Raw genomic sequence first — 16,277 nt, forward strand, 5'->3', positions numbered from 1 at the left:
CAGCAAACACCTCCAATTTTCGTCGAGCGAAATATCAATTAAGAACTTGGTTAGCTGGATTTTTCTTCATTGTAACAACTACCGAGAGTTATTACAATAATAATAGCGGCTTCTATTTAAAATACCTTATGAGTTTTGGCTAACGATTGGGCAATATTTCCTCCATGTCAGATAACTGATTTAAAAATTCTACTGGCTGCTTTCCAAATAAAAAGAGGAAACCAATAAGAATTATGTAAATCCAAACCTGCTGTTGCAGTGAAAGATGGTTAATGGCTTCACCCATGGGTGTGTGCCTTTGTCTCAAGGCTCTAGTTCAGAGCTCTCTTTGTGGTTTTTTTTTTTTTTTTTTTTACATTTTCCCACACAGAAAGGCTACTGGATTCCAAATGTTCACAATGGGGCAGCGGATGATGCAGGTACTAGCTGAGAAAACATGTGCACCCGAAGCCTGTCAGGGCAGAGGCAGAGATTACCTTTCTCAGTCATTCTTTACATCTGTCCTCTGTGTTGTCCAGAAGCCGGCTTGCCTTGCAGTTTAAAAATAGGAACATCTTTCCTTCACCATTCTAAACTTGGGTGTGTAGGAAATTCTATTAATATTTAGGCTAGAGAAGATGCAGAGTATAGGAACTGTTCAGAAACCCAAGGCAAACAGCTAGCTCGCTTCTAAAAGTTTCTTTAATGAATAGGATCTATTATTTAGCTTGAGAATTCTTAAATTTAGGGAAGTTTTGCTGAGATCGATCAATCGGCTTTCCATTCTGGAAGGGTAAAATGTTGTTACTAATGTGGGGGAAAAGGCTTCCAAAACTAATTTTTTTTAATGGCTCACATAAAAATGATTTTATAATGCCTGTTTTCCATACATATGTTGAATGTTCATAAAAATTATTTCTAGGGATCATATGGTAGGTGGTGAAATTTCTAATTAAAAACAAGACTTGTAGCAAGGAGGGAGAAAATGACAAGAGCTGCCTGTTACTATATTTTTAGTGTACTGACAGGGCATAAAATACAGAGAGGATAAGAGCCCCAGCCTTCCAAACTACAGTTGTCTCATGATTTAGACACAACCTGATTGTCATGCTTTAAGATCCACGATCAGCTTGACTGTGAGAGGCATCAGCTGTACCTCTGAACAGCCCATCTGATATTGCCATCCTCAGACTGTCACATTCCGTCACGGGACTGAGTTTATTTTCTCTCTCATCAGCTTGCTGAGCCGCTGTCCCGAGCAGATGCTCATTCTGCGTCTGCTCATCGGGCACTCTTACCAACTGCAGTTGGAGTGGAATTCACTGTGCTATTTAGTGTCTTTGAATCTGTTACTCAACCTACCCTAGCTCACTCCCTGAATTTCAGGTACTTACTTGAGTGTGAGAATTCAAGGAGCGCTCAGCACCACTGTTTTCTGGTTGGCTAGAGCTAGATTCTTTAGGTGGCTCATTCAAATGCATGCATAAGAAGAGCAAGTCTAGCTTCCTATTTCCTTCCAGGCCAATTTCCTTGGCCTTTATGCCCCTGCTCATTCTTTTTAGATTACTAAAAATATTATTACTATGGCTTCCTTACTTCAAGTACTATCTCTCATGTATTTAATTCCATATACTTCACTCCTTTCTCTGTTGTTCTTGATTGCTTTTCAAATATTTTCTTGTGCATGCAAAGCAAACATCAATTGATTTATATCCGCATCTCTAGTTTGTGCTTTTCAAATGCAGGAACTAGATGGACTTTATCTCATTTGTCTTTCTTTTGTAGGCTTCATAGTGGCCTCTCAAAAATATGTCCACATCTTAGTCCCTGAACCCTGAGAACACTATTTTATTTTAAAATAAAAACAAAACAAACACCAAAACAAAAGAAAACGGTTACAACAACAACAAACTTTAAACAAATGGCCTATTAAGAATATGGAGGTGATAAGTATCCTAGGTCACTCTGCACCTAATGATACATGACATTTTAGGAGACAAAAGACAAGACAGACACAGTGGTAAATATGACATAATGACTGAACGGAGTTTGAAATGATGTGGCCAGAGGCCAAGGAACTCTTAACTACCAGGTGCAAGGAAAGGGATGGGATGTGTGATTTCTTTGAATCAATAAGGCAGCCTGGTCCTTCTGACTCCTTCACTGTGACAGAATAACTTTTTGTTGTTTTAAGCCACATGCATTATAACATTTTTTCCCCATCAACACAGGAAAAAAAATGTACTCTCTGCCCTGTATGTGACATAGGTTTTACAGGTAGATGTATTCTCAATATTTAATCCGACATTGATAAATTATGTGTGACTAAAAGTTTGATAGAAGCAGGGAAGTATTTAGTAAGATTCTTACCCATACTATTCATGCCTTATTTGGGGTTAATAAAATATTTAAAGTTAATGACAATTCTGTGTGCTAGCACATCATTCCTAGGACTTGAGAAAGCTGTGGGAAGGAAGATCGCCAGGATTTCTACTTCCCCGTTCATCTATGAAGGACAAGAGCAATTTCTCAGTGGGATTATTAAATGCTTTTCAGTTTCCTTTCGTCATTATGGTTATTTTGAACATCAGAACCATCAAATATTTTCTGGTAGATCATAACTCTCTCTCTCTCTATTCAGGATATAGGGAAGCCTTTGACTTAGTTGGCAGTTCTGTGTTGTCATACAGACCTAGCTTTAAAAAGACTATATATGTATGTATATATATATATATATATATATATATATAGAGCTGGTCTTATATTTATGGTGTTACCCCTTGTCTCATCCCTATGATCTGTAGAAAAGTGGAATTCCATTCACAACACTCTGCAGGGCTCGAATCTGACTCAGAATATGAGTGTGAAGAAAAAGCGCAGTAAGACAATTACTTCCAGCATTAACAAGAGAAGGGGACTTGATATCTACATATTCAAATTACCTTGAGTGATCCAAAAGGACAAACTGTTATCCACCATGCTTGAAAACCTTGAAGGTTTTATTCTGGTTATCTTTACATTAATACAGATGCATTTTATTTTGTACTGAGAAAAAAACGTTCTGTTACACATAATGTAACTTTAATATACAACGTAGAAACTCACCCTAAATTAGTTACAACAAGAACCTACAAAAGACTTCATAGGAAAAAGGTTACCTAATATTGCCACTGTATTATTTTTTTGTTTTTTTGTTTTGTTTTGTTTTTTGTTTTAGTAGACTGACCCTGTCAGACCCTGTCACCAATGCTCAGCTCTGTAAACAATGGTTATTTCCATGTCCTGGGGAGGGGCTGTTAATAGGGGCTCTAAAATCAGCCTAGAAACTTGTAGCACGTCACTATATACCATACAGTCCTCAAAAATAATTTATTTTACTGTTTCTAAAAAAAAAAAAAAAAAAAAAGGTACTAGGGTTGTTGTTTTTGTTCTGTTTCCATGTTCTGGAGCAGCATATGAGCACTTCGTCTAACAGCCTATAAACAGAACTGAACTGCGAGTCACAGTCACAGAGATGAGGTGGTAGAGTCCAGGACTTCCCTTCCGTTGCACACTGTCGGGACATATGTGCTTGCAGAGGCTGCAAAACAAAGTGGGACACAAGACTTAGTTAAGCAGGACACTTAGTTTATGTCATAAATACTCCCAGACACTGGGTTAAGATTAGGTCAAACCCCCATTTTAACATGGCTTTGGAAAATGCTTATTGATTTATACTACAGTAGATACACTCTGCAAATATTTCTTCTCCTTAATTTGTATCCAGGACGTGACTCTATTCGCGTCATGGCTCTTGGAAAGGGGATTTATTTGTAAGCATAATTTTTCTGGAAGAAATCTCTTGTGGGCTAAAAAAATTAGACTTAATAATCTATAAGATGGTAAAAATACACTGAATAAAGTGAATGGCCCTATAATTTTCTTATGTGTGATTAAGTTATTTCCTGGGTCAATAGCTGTAATTAGTTTTGTTCTTTGATCAGGGGTGCATGGCCCCAGGAGTCTTGTGTGAACTCTGCTGCCTCAGGGAACAGGTCTGACTTCTGGATACGTGTGCTGCGTGGTCTCTGTGAGGACGCTGGCAGTTGTGAATGCTGAGAGCGTTGTCTCCCTACAACACTTGAAATGAAGACATTCTAAAGAGAAGGTGCTTTTGTTATGACAGTGGTGGTCACACTGTCATGGTGCCTGTGTAAGACAGTATTGTACGTTTATTCTTTCCATAACACCCAGTTTTCTCAGATACGTTTCTATTAACATCTTGTTACTAAAGTTTTTATGTGAAGTTTATTCACATAATATATTTATTTTGCCTCTGATGTCTTTTCACTGAATGAGGACATAAACAGGAGCCTTATTCTTTATTGGGATAAAACCATATAGTCAAGAGAACTTATGTCACCTTTAATGTGTCTGCATCTATACTAACATATATTCTCATGACTGGAACTGGGTCACCAGAACAAACCTGGTTATAATGAAGCATCTGCCTATTCCTTAAAGACATGTGAGTTAATTTCCTGAAGTGTTCCTGTCTGATAACAGATATGTCCCCATACATTGCTTTTTGCATAATAATTTCTGTAGACAGAAAGGAGTAACTAACAGTGAGATCGGAGCTTACGCGGCACTCTGAGGGAGCAGTCACTGGATTTAGGGCACTGATGACATCTTGTAGCAGGTCCACAGGTAGTCAAGCTGAAGTTTTTCAACTCAGTAATTTGAATATGAAAACATATTTGAAAGTCTATGAACTGAAATGACCGGAGTCAGGTGATAAGCTAAATCTTTGCTAGAATTAGTGAAAGGTAGTAAAGTAAATGAAGTTGCGAGTGAAGCTCAAAACACAGATCACTGGGAGCAGAGGGAGCGCCGAGCCACTCATTTGTGAGCTTTCTGAGAACCCACTATCAGCTGTTCGCTTAACATCTTCATGTAGATATTTAATAGTCATTTCAAGATTGGTGTCCAAAGAACTATTGATTTTTGTGTAGCCTTTCCTCATTTAGAATCCCTTTCCTCAGTAAATGATCTGTCTTCTAACCTAAATCAGAAGTCTAAAATTCAAAATTGACCCTGGATTGACTGACTGACTGACTGATTGATTGATTGATTGATTGATTGATTTTTCTGTCCCATGGCAACCTATATCATCAGGGTCAATTAGGTCTAACTTCATATTCAACTACTGTCACTTCTGTGCTCCCACCTTGGGCAAGCCCTGTTAATTAATTATCTGTGTACAGAGACTGACAGGACTGGGAGATACTACTTCCATTTCTCCTGGTCATGCTTTCTACATGGTAACGAGACTGCAATCAACTCTCCATACCTGTGGTTCCATATTCACAGACTCAACCAACCATAGATTGGGAATATTCAGGGGGAAAAAATGGCATCAGAGGATGTTTAGAATTTTTCTTGCTTTCCCCCAGTAACACATATATAACATACACACTGTAAATGGCTGTGATAAAAAATTTCGAGGTGATCTCAAGTTCACTGGAGATGTGCATAGGTTACATAAAAGTATGTTATTTTGTAAAATACATGTACATCTGCAGGCTATGCATGAGGTGGTTGTTCTGAAGCCAATTTCCTAGCTACTGAGGCACAGCTGAGTTTTAAAATATTAGCCACTTACATAGACACTTCCAGTGGCTTCCCCTTGTACTTGAGTTTAGAAATCACAAATAATTGGACTGTGCCTGCCTTTCTGGATTTCTTACATAGCACACATTTTTTTTCCTCCCCTCTTTGCTTTGTTTCCGTATGTTAAATATAATTACTATTATAATTATATTTAATAAAACTCGTGCCTTTGCCATAGCTATGGCACCTACCCGGGACATGGTCTCTGATCGTCACATGGCTCCTCTGTGACACCTATACCTGGAGTATGTTCTCCTTGAAAAGATGGCTTTGTTAGGCCAGGTGACTTTTCTGCATCTCATGTCGCAGTGAGGCAATGAATCCAGTTACTCTGGCAAAGAACACTGGTTGAAGCTGACAGGCCCTGATACCAGGCCCGCTGTCTTCGACATTTTGACCAATTTCTTTATCTTCTCTAGGATCAAGTTTTATTATATCTTTGCAGACTTTTCAGAGATTGAAGAGGAAATGATAGATCATGGGGCTAAGTCCCACAGGTCTGACATGCCTGAACCTTTGCTTTCGTTATCTAGTCTCAGGCCCTCTTCACAAAGCTGTTCTGACATTCCCAGTCTGCTATAGAGCGTGATGGTACGCCGTTCTCTGAATTACGTACTTCTATCAGTTTTGCCTCCTGCATTCACCAATTGGTTGAGACTGACTATACAGGGATTGCAGTGGCTACAAAGATAGAGGGCTGCATGGCTTCAAATACTCTTCTACTCTGTACTCATGGACATGACCATGGAAGTCCACAGAGCACCCTGAGTATGCCTCTGCTCTATAGGGATATTAAAGGAAACACCCTCTGTGAGAATGCTTTAAACTCTGAACAAGAAAATACAAATTCGAGATCTCCTCACAAAATCAGAACAGCTAAGATTCTCTTAGCGCTCTTTCTGAAGGAACTTTCCTCCAGACCCTGTTTAGTGCATTGAAGGGGTCTCCACTTTGTAGCCCTCTGCTTTTCTTCAACTGTGTCTCTGTAGCTTTGGCCATTGCATTTTATTATGTTAAAAAAAAAACAGAAAACCTCACTTCTTGCATATGTTGCTGAATATAGTAGGAGAACTTATTGTTTTATGAGTTTGCCATCTCAATTACTGTGTGTTTCATAAATATTTTACATGTGCTTCCCATATTAGCCCATTGGTTATTTCCCAGGGTAGTAAAATATGGGCAAAAGCAAAATGTTCTCTCTCTCTCTCTCTCTCTCTCTCTCTCTCTCTCTCTCTCTCTCTCTNTNTGTGTGTGTGTGTGTGTGTGTGTGTGTGTGTNTGTGTGTNTGTGTGTGTGTGTGTGTGTTCTTGTAATGGGCCTTGCTATTGTTCTGATGAACTCATGAGGTTTTTAATGGTGTATGTTTAGCCCATTTTCTTAAGTGTGACTTAGCAGGTATCTAGAATTGCTCTTTCTGCAAGAAACAATCTGCATGCAGGCTTCTTGTAGGTTTTCTGCAGACCTGTGCTGCTCTAGGCTACAGTGGTATTTCTTGCCACTCAAAGTGAACAGTAAAAATAGCTGGAAAAGACCTTGTGTGCTCCACCCTTGATCACAAATGGACAATCTACACTCATCAAAACACATTTTGCTTCACAGACATCAGGCTACATTGATCAGAGCAGCCATGTGGCAGCCATGTCTCCTGACATGAAATCCACTGCCCCCTCACTCATAGGCTAGACAGGCCTGGAGAAAACGACGACTCTTTCATGTAACCACAGGGCTGCTGATCAACGCCGAATAGATTATTCTGGATGTCAAGGCTGTTAGTTAACTGACTAGGAGACTGGCTTTGGGGAACTGAAGTCTTAACTAACTTTTTAGTGTATCATATTTGGAAGGAAATACACATGTCATCAGAGCAGACATCCCTGTCTGCTCTCCTTTTAGTTTGTCTGTTCTTAGTGATCTCAAATAATTTTTTCTAGGATTTCTGCTAGTTCATATGTTTGTTAAGTAGCTATGGAATCCAGTATCTATCGGCTGTAAGCCTCTTTGTCCCCCTTTGTCCTTAAATATGTCTTCTTACTCACCCTTTCAACGTTACCCATCCCCTGGAAGAAGTTCATCTGGTGACCATGATGTGCTGCTACACAGAAGTGTTGCAGTCTTGCTGTTGTGGAGCTTTCAAGGAGAAGGCAGAGTGTTCATTGTTAAGACGCTGGGGGTGATTCTGGACTGAATTCTCAAAAAGTATTGACTTTGGCTGATTCAAATAGTGATCTAAAACTATTAATATCAAACAAGGTGCAAATTCAAGACGTAGTTTCCAAATGGGATTTTTGGTTCCACAGAAGCTAAGATCTCTTCTTTCTGAGAGATGAGCCATGGAGAGAAAAGGTAGGTTGTGTTCATTTTTGTTGTTGTTGTTGTTACTTGTGATACAATTTAATTCCATATGAGGTGAGATTTCACTTGATTTAAACAACCTACCTCACTTCATTGTTACCTCATGATACAGGTTTTTAGTAATATCCTTTCACTGTTTCCCCCTCCAGAAGTACAGAAGTGGCTAAGTAATCATCCGGTAAATGAAAAAGCTACTTAACTCTGTACTTTTTAAAAAACGTATTCTTCCTATCCACCTTTGAGTTGCCCAGCAATTTCTCTCTCTCTCTCTACCCCCTCTCCCTCCCTCCCTTTCTTTCTTCCCTTTTTTTTCCCTGTCCTATCTAAGTGTGGATTAAAGCTCGCTCACTTTGAGCGTCCCCTAATGTGAGGAGGAGTACCTAGGGATCAGAATCTGAAGCTGCCAGTGTTAAACCTGAGAAGACTAAGCCAGGCACTTGTGCTGTCTGGCGCAGCTAATCTTGTTAACTCCACATTCAAATGGTATCCAGCATCTAAATATTTCATTAGTTTCTATTTCTCTCAGCCAAGTCTGAGCCACCAGCATCTGGACAATGTAGTAGTCTCAGTGACCTGTCTGCTCCCTGTGTGACTGTTCACTCAGGAAGACACAGCGCGCTTGGAAGGTCAGCTGACGCCACACTTCTGAAAGAGCCTAGACCGGTCTGGTTTCTTTCAATAGAAAGGCAAACGTTCCTACAGTGTTCTTGATCCATTTTCTTCTAGCCACAGTGGCTTTCTTGGCACACCCTGCCCCCAACTTCGGGCCTCTCCACTTGCTGTAGCCACATCTTCAGTGTCTGTCTTTCAGATATCAGCATAACCTTATTCCTGTGTTTCCTTCATGTCTGTGCAAAATGTTGCCTAGCAAAGAAATCACCCCTAGCCATGCTATAAACAGTGATCACTTTTCCACCTCCTTTGTGCCTGATATGCACAATGGAATTTGTCAATTCCCCCCTGGAAGGCGGTTTTTGCTTTTTGGTTTTTTGTTTGTTTGTTTGTTTTTACATTTCTCACCAACACCTGTTTCACAATGTCTTACCAGTCTGGTTGTGTTCCTTTTCTGACTCATTATCATGACAGGACTATGAGTGTAGTTTATGTTTCATCATGACCACAGTTCCCAGTGCCTAGAATGAGTTCTGGGGTCAAAAATGTTTATTCAGTGAATGAATTAAAGATTGTTTATACCACTTGTACATTTCCCTGGTCTGAGGATCCTCTCTAAGAGCTTCTGTAGTCATACCAGGTGAGGTATAAGTTCCACACACCTCCTTGTTTCCCATGTGGAGAGATTTTTTTCTGCTCTATGGTCACATAGATATCTCCATTTAGGGATAGTCCAGATAATTTCATTTAAATGAAAGAGAAGTAGGGAAGGTAAATTAATGAAGAAAAATTGGTCGTTTGCTTGCTTTGTTCTGGGGTACTCATCATCTAAAACAAATTATGGATAGTTTTTGACAATAGACACAGTTTCCTTTTAAAGTTAGCATATTCACATAATTCTAAATATGTGCACTATTCCTAAAGACATCTAATAACTCTGGGGCTACATAAACTGTGTTTACTTAGATAATTCTAATTTTTGAACTCTTTGGTTCAGGAACTTGTTCTGTATTGCTTCCTGTTCAAATATACCACACAGGAAGGGGGGATGTGATGTAATTTAATTCAAAACACTTGCTTTTAAAAGACCACCTACTGAGTGAAAGCACACCTTTGACAGAAACATTCAGTCACCACCAATGATATTCTTTGATTTGTTCCCATCAATTTATTTTTTCTGGGGACATTTTGGGTCTGCCTTCTGGCCTATCATGCCTTGTCCCTGTGTACTGTGGTACTGTAGACATTTACAGTATACAATGGATCTGATGATATGGCGTTGGGCTTCTGGGCTGGCTAAGGAAAGAGGGTCTGTTTCCAAGACACTAGAATAAGATGCTTCTGAGTGTGGATCTGAAAGAAAGTTTTAAACCATTCATTTTTCAGATGCTAAGATTTACATGATCAGACTAGCTTTTTTTTTTTTTTTTCCAACTGAGCCAAGGTAGAAGATCCAGAGAAGCCAGGAGAGTCATCAAACATCTTTTGAGAGGTTTTTGTTTGTTTGTTTTTTGTTTTTTGTTTGTTTGTTTGTCTTTTCTGAGGCAGGGTTTCTCTGTGTAGCCCTGGCTGTCCTGAAACTCACTCTGTAGACCAGGCTGGCCTTGAACTCAGAAATCTGCCTGCCTCTGCCTTCCAAGTGCTGGGATTAAAGGCGTGCGCCACCACTGCCCGGTCTTTTGAGAGTTTTATGTGTGACTTTATTTACCAAATTTCTCAAAGCATCTATGAGATGAGGAAGGCCTTGGCCTACTCATTTGAATTGCAGTTATTGGATAAATGAATATTAGTAGCTTTAGCAGCTCCAGTCTCTGTGATCATTTCTCTTATAGAACATTGGAAAGAGACTAAGTGCTGGAAAAGAGTAGTTATGAGTTAAATACCATGGCAACATTAAGCAGGAGGAGGAAGAGGCAGAAGCCTCTAGTACTTGTAGGCCTACTTATGATCACTGCAGACTGTTATCCTCTCTGAAGGAAGATGCAGAAGAATTGCACAGAAATTCTCAGCTGCTGTGGACTTTTCAAAGGGAAGCATAGATTGGCATCTATTTGAATTGGATGCACTTTGTTTATTTTGCCTGCAAGCAGATGGCTTACCTTTCTGAGTGCTCTAGGCTGCTCATGCATTCTCCACTGATCCATGTTTATAATATAATTCTGCCTAGGGTGGGGATGACTGTCAACTTCCTATGTGTTACCAATAACTTGCTGACTTATCTGGCCAGGTTGTTACACAGTGACATCATGAGAATTTTTGAATCTACAGTGTAAGGCATATGATACCATTATTTTTCTGGAGTTGCATGGTAGAGAAGGGATTTGGGCATTACATGGTATACTTAAGCTTATAGTTACATTCAGATTTCAACAGTGCTTTATGCTCTGCCCAAAGAATGCTGTCAAAGACATAATCATTAGTAAACACAAATTTTTGTTCCCTTATGCTTGCTTTCTCTTGCTGCCACTCTAGAAATTTAGGCATTGTCTCTAGGAAACTGTTTACTTAATCTTTTTATACTATTTATCTCACTTTGTTAAGTAGAAATGCTTTGTAATAAAGACAGTGTCTATTAATGGAGCAACTCACACATTATCACATTCTGAGTAAAATTTGGTCAGAGAAAAATCAGTCTACATCTGGCTAGAGTTCCTATAAGACCCAGATCTGGGCATCATTAGATACTAGAAGCCTCTTGGCTTATTGTAATGATAATGACATTTCTACATGTAAATGATCTCTCTGAGAAAGAGGACTATACACCCCCATAGGACCAAGTTTGCATACTTAATAGCTCTGTAAAACCATAGGGCACACTTCATTTCTCACCTCGATGCTGATGTATGCTGATTCTAAACCATCTGAGTGCTGTCTGTCTGACCTGTATAGCTCCCAAAGGGTTTTGCACTGTATAAACTCAAATATGTCTACTGTGTCTCCTTCAACATTATATCCTCCCACTTACACCCCCAGTATGTTGTCTTGATTTTCTATCTTTGGGAACCAGCTCTAAGAATCTCCTTTACTCCTAAGCAGAACAGAGTAAAGAATGGCCTCTTTTCTTTCGAATCTCATTATATAAGATGTTTGCTTAAGTGGATGGGCGTAGGAGCAGCATTGCAAAAATTGAGTTTAAGGTGTCAAGATCTCTAAGTTATACTTCCCTTGGAAGGAGCAGTCCTTGAGTGGCCAGGTGACTCTGTTCTCAAAAGGACTTCCATGGAGAGTTCTAGTGGGAGCCCAGGAAACAACTGTATACATATGTGGCCAGTGGTATCCTGGAGCAAAGCATGGGAGATTGCTGCTGTCTGAACCCAGGGTCAGCGCCACTCTGAAGGTCATGAATTAAGCTCTCTCTGAGCTGCCTAGTATGAGATGAAGCCAACAAGCATGCTTGCCTTTACATTCTCAGAAACCACCTCCGTTACCTCTGTTGAAAAGCTAATGTTTTCTGTTATAAACCAGGTTTTGTCTTTGTCCCAGATTACAGGAATCAGCATATCTGGGTGGAGTTAAGAAATCTCTACTTCAAATAGGTTATTTATGTACAATCAATTGGGAGTCATTAACCCGTGGGTCTAATTAAAGAAGAGTTAAGTCTATTTTTATTCTGACTTCCACTGTATATAATAAAATAGATACAAACAAGAAGGATTTTTAGCCATAACGATATACAGAATATTTCTTGGTGGTGAGTTCCTCCAAATGCCTTTATTCATAGCCCTACTTCCATGCTGACATCTGAGTTTGATCATACTTTTCTGTGTTTATAGCAACTTTATATAAACAGATACTTTCTTGTTGTTTATGACCTTAGCTTCTGAGAAGAGGCTGACCAAAAGCTCCAAAGCGATGCCCTGTATCTGCCTGCCACTGTCTCAACAAAGAACAAAGTAGGAATTAATGTGGCTGCACCTTGAAGCCACTCCAATCCCTGAAAGAGTTCAGCACTGGGGTCCCTTATGATTTGGAAAGTGTAGCATAATAAAAAGCCTCCACAGATTTCTTGGGAGTTGGTTTAGTCCCTTTTGATCGCTTTTTTAAAATATGGGCAGGTCGTGTCCTATCCTTGAATAGATACAGCACAGGACATGATGTGTGGGTTCCCCAGCTGGCAGGTTTTGGCTGGTGCTTTCACAGAGCACTTCTCTGATTTCCCATGTGGGGAGTCTTCCCACCAGGGTGCTAAGCATAGGTGTGAGACTAGATGCTTCCTCCAGATCAACTCAGTCTCAGCAGGAACACCACAGGAGGATGCCAAGAAAGGCATCATGAAGCAGATGAACTGCCCACCCAAGGCCTGGCGGAATTCCTGAATCACAAAGCCAAGGGAGGTGACAAATTGTTGTTTAAAACCCTTTGGGTTATAAAACTTGTGTAGAAAGAACTAAACATTGAAGAGAGAGGTAGACAGCCCCGCTTCTTCTCTATTTGCTCTCAGCTATGTGAGGTGTATTTCTCTTAACGATGGAGAAAATCCAAAATCAGCAATAGCATCAATAACAATCACCCAATGGAATAAATCATCAGTATAGTACTTACTGGAAGGACAAAAGTTACATTCGTCTTTGGATGTCTGTAAAATAGTGGTTACAGGATCCTCCCTGTACCCTTTCCTACCACAGACATGAATATATATGATCAGGTCCCTTTTGTAACATGCTGTTATTGTGTAACTACACCCATCTCCCATACACTTTCTATCATCTCCTGATTACTTATACTTTGTGTACTGCACATAGCTGGTATACTGCAACAGCCAGGTAGGCCTGGACCACTATAAAAGGGGCTGTTTGCCCCCTCCTCTCTCTCTTGTCTCTTGCCCTCTTGCCCCTCCTCTCTCCCTATTCCCTTCCCTCTCTCTCCACGTGGTCATGGCTGGCCTCTACTTCTCTCTGGCTTTCTCTGCCTCTACTACCCTCTTAACTACCTTCCACATGACCTGAATAAACTCTATTCTATATTGTACCATCGTGTGGCTGGTCCCTCATGGGCAGTCTGAGACATCCCCTTCCCCCATACCTCTACACCCCTCCACAAGACATACCTTATATCTCTATCTTTTTATAAACACATCATTTGGTGCCGTTACTCAGATCTAGAAACTCAGCAGGTTTGCATCCCGCCTCAGCTACCACAGAGATCCATGCTCTCTAGCCCAGAACTGGTAAGCCCTCCATCCCCCACTGGTCAGAGGGAAGGTTTCTTGAGCTCAGAGCTATTCCTGTGTTATCCTGACTCTCCTTTTAGGACTCTTTCCCTTGGGTGAGATTTCCCTCTCCTTGGAGAAAGTTTCTTTCTCACAGCTGAGAATTCCAGGCTGGGCCTGGACAACTGCTCCCTGGCTCAGCAGCACCAGCTCTGAGCGCTAGTCCCCAGTCCCCACGTGCCTCACCCATAGTTCAGTGTTCATGGCCTTTGTCCCTATTTAATGGGATGTCTTGTTCTAAACCAATATCTCTACATTGCCACTAAACTGGTACTTTCTCACTAATGAACTATAACACAGACCTTCCCCTCTCCCTCCCTCAATTGCTGCCTGCTACAGCCACTGGTTCAGCAGGTCTGACTCCGCCCCCAGCCAGGGACCAACTTGCTGCCCTCCCCCTTTCACTCTCCGCTCTACAACCCTCTTGCCCAGCCTTGGCTCCCTCAGCCTGCATGTGTTCTGCCAGTCCACGTCCCCACCTTCCTGCACACAGAGGAACCCCCTCCTCCCTCCCTCCCTCCCTCCCTCCCTCCCTCCCTTTCTTGGTCCCTCTTTGCCAGGGACTTAAAAAGTAAAGGCTAGCATGCTGTGAGCAACAAACATGTTGCTGGGATACGGACCACTCTACTTCAGGCGCTTCCTTCCCCCCACCTCTGCCCTCCACCATTCTAACAGCTGGAAACACTGGGCAGAGACTTCTGGCTGCTAGTAGGAAGTCAGTGGCACAGACCTGACCTGCGATGCCTCTGCCTCAGCTGCCACTGAGCCATAACATGGTTCTGCCCCGACCCACTGGCCCAGGGGCTGCTACCTGTGGGCCACCGGACTGCGGTTCACATCTACCAAGCCCTACAATGATGTGCCACCACCTCAGGTGCTGCAGGGCCCACATGGCGCTGCCCTGAACCATGTCAAGGCCCAGCCAAGCAGAACCATCGCCACCTACTGGCTGCTGTGAGATTCATAGACCTTTTCAGCAGGATCTGCTGCCACCCAGCCTTTGCCATGTGGGTTGCACAGTCGGACAGGCCCAAACACATTTTCACATTTCCTGATACCAGACCCCCCCCCCCACACACACACAAACAAACCCTTGAACACACACGTTTCAATGACCTGGTCCTTATGACTGGCCTTCTGGCTGACCTACGAGTTAGGACATCCACCCTTGAGTGACCATACCCCTCAAAAGTGGCTCTCGTACCCCTCCCCCTCCAGTTTCTTGCAGCTATTTAAGAAATCTCTAGGCCTAGGGTAGAAATGCTTTCTGGTAAGCCAGGAGCTTACTGCGTATAGCCTCTAGGGGGCCCTAGTGAAGACTTAGTGCCTCTAGCCTGGCTGGAATTTTTGGTTATTGAATTATTCTTGGGATGCTGATATGAATAATCTAATAACTCCCCAATGGGTGCTACGATGTCTTCAAACGTATGTTTTAATGGATCATCACTCATACTGCCAGCAGTCTGGTAAATGGAAAAAGGCCCAAGCACTTACCTAACCATGTTCCCATACCCCTGGCCTATTCTCACAGCTTGTATTCTCACAGTTTGTGACACAGGCCTGAACCTACCTGGACAAACTCATTTTCTGTCACCATGATCTTATGCCACTGCTGCCAGCTTTCATATTCTGGTCCTAGCCATATGTCTCTTTGCTAATACAACAATGTACTTTTCTCTACCTATGCAACCTGTCAAAGTTACAGATGATGTTTCCATTAAATTCTATTCAGTTATAACTATAGCCCTCAATCCTATCAGAAGTTTGCTAATTATCAAGTTTATGACAGATAGAATTCCTTTAACAGTTTAAAACCCCACGAGGTCTCAGAAGATCTGGACACAGCTACAGGAGACTGCCTGGATTGTGATATGATAATTGCTGAAAAACGCAGTGGACAAAACTAGATACCCTGAGTCAAATGACTTGGCTAAATAAAGGTAAGTCATTTCTCATGTCATGTGTATCCATTCCACAGAGAAAAAACCCTGTGTCTTCTGCACTTGAAAGCCAGACTGACTACCCAAGTTGCCATAGAGACCATGGAGACCACAGGGAACTGTTGGCTAGTGGACTCTGTCATTTTTTAATGACACACACACATAGAATTTTGTTTATTTCTCAGACTTCTGACTACATTGACAGCTAAGACAACAGCTAGAAAAGAATTCACATATATAATCTGTTACTTCCTTACTTCCTCTTCTTGCTATGCTACTGTCCTAATATTATTTAAGTTCCTATGAATGTTTCTAACCCTCATAAAACATTCCATTATGCGATCCAACTTTTTAATTAGAAATTCTTGTTCCTTCTGCTCACAAAAGGCTCATGTTAAAGACTGTTCATGTGGTTAAATCATGTGGGTATCTCTTTTATAAACTTATAAGCTACAGAAAGTCCACTGAAATCTACCTCCCATGGACCCAGTAGTCTCCATCCAGATAAGGACATCTGCCTCAAGGTCCCACTT

The 16,277-nt window shown here is 41.2% G+C and overlaps 1 protein-coding gene across 2 annotated transcripts in view; it reads right to left on the bottom strand.

The window, feature by feature from the left end:
• Positions 1 to 334: 334 nt before the first annotated feature.
• Positions 335 to 16,277, bottom strand: part of Grm3 (glutamate metabotropic receptor 3) — a 236,343-nt gene continuing 220,400 nt past the window's right edge. The window contains exon 6 of one of the 2 annotated variants that reach the window (XM_021190416.2): positions 335 to 3,559. In XM_021190416.2, coding sequence (XP_021046075.1) covers positions 3,486 to 3,559 — 74 coding nt within the window. In that variant the 3' untranslated portion in view covers positions 335 to 3,485. The remainder of the gene's footprint in view (positions 3,560 to 16,277) is intronic. The other variant, XM_029535635.1, reaches the window with a different exon arrangement.

This window comes from Mus pahari, chromosome 2 (genome assembly GCF_900095145.1).
Source record: "Mus pahari chromosome 2, PAHARI_EIJ_v1.1, whole genome shotgun sequence".
In the NCBI taxonomy this organism is placed as follows: domain Eukaryota; kingdom Metazoa; phylum Chordata; class Mammalia; order Rodentia; family Muridae; genus Mus; species Mus pahari.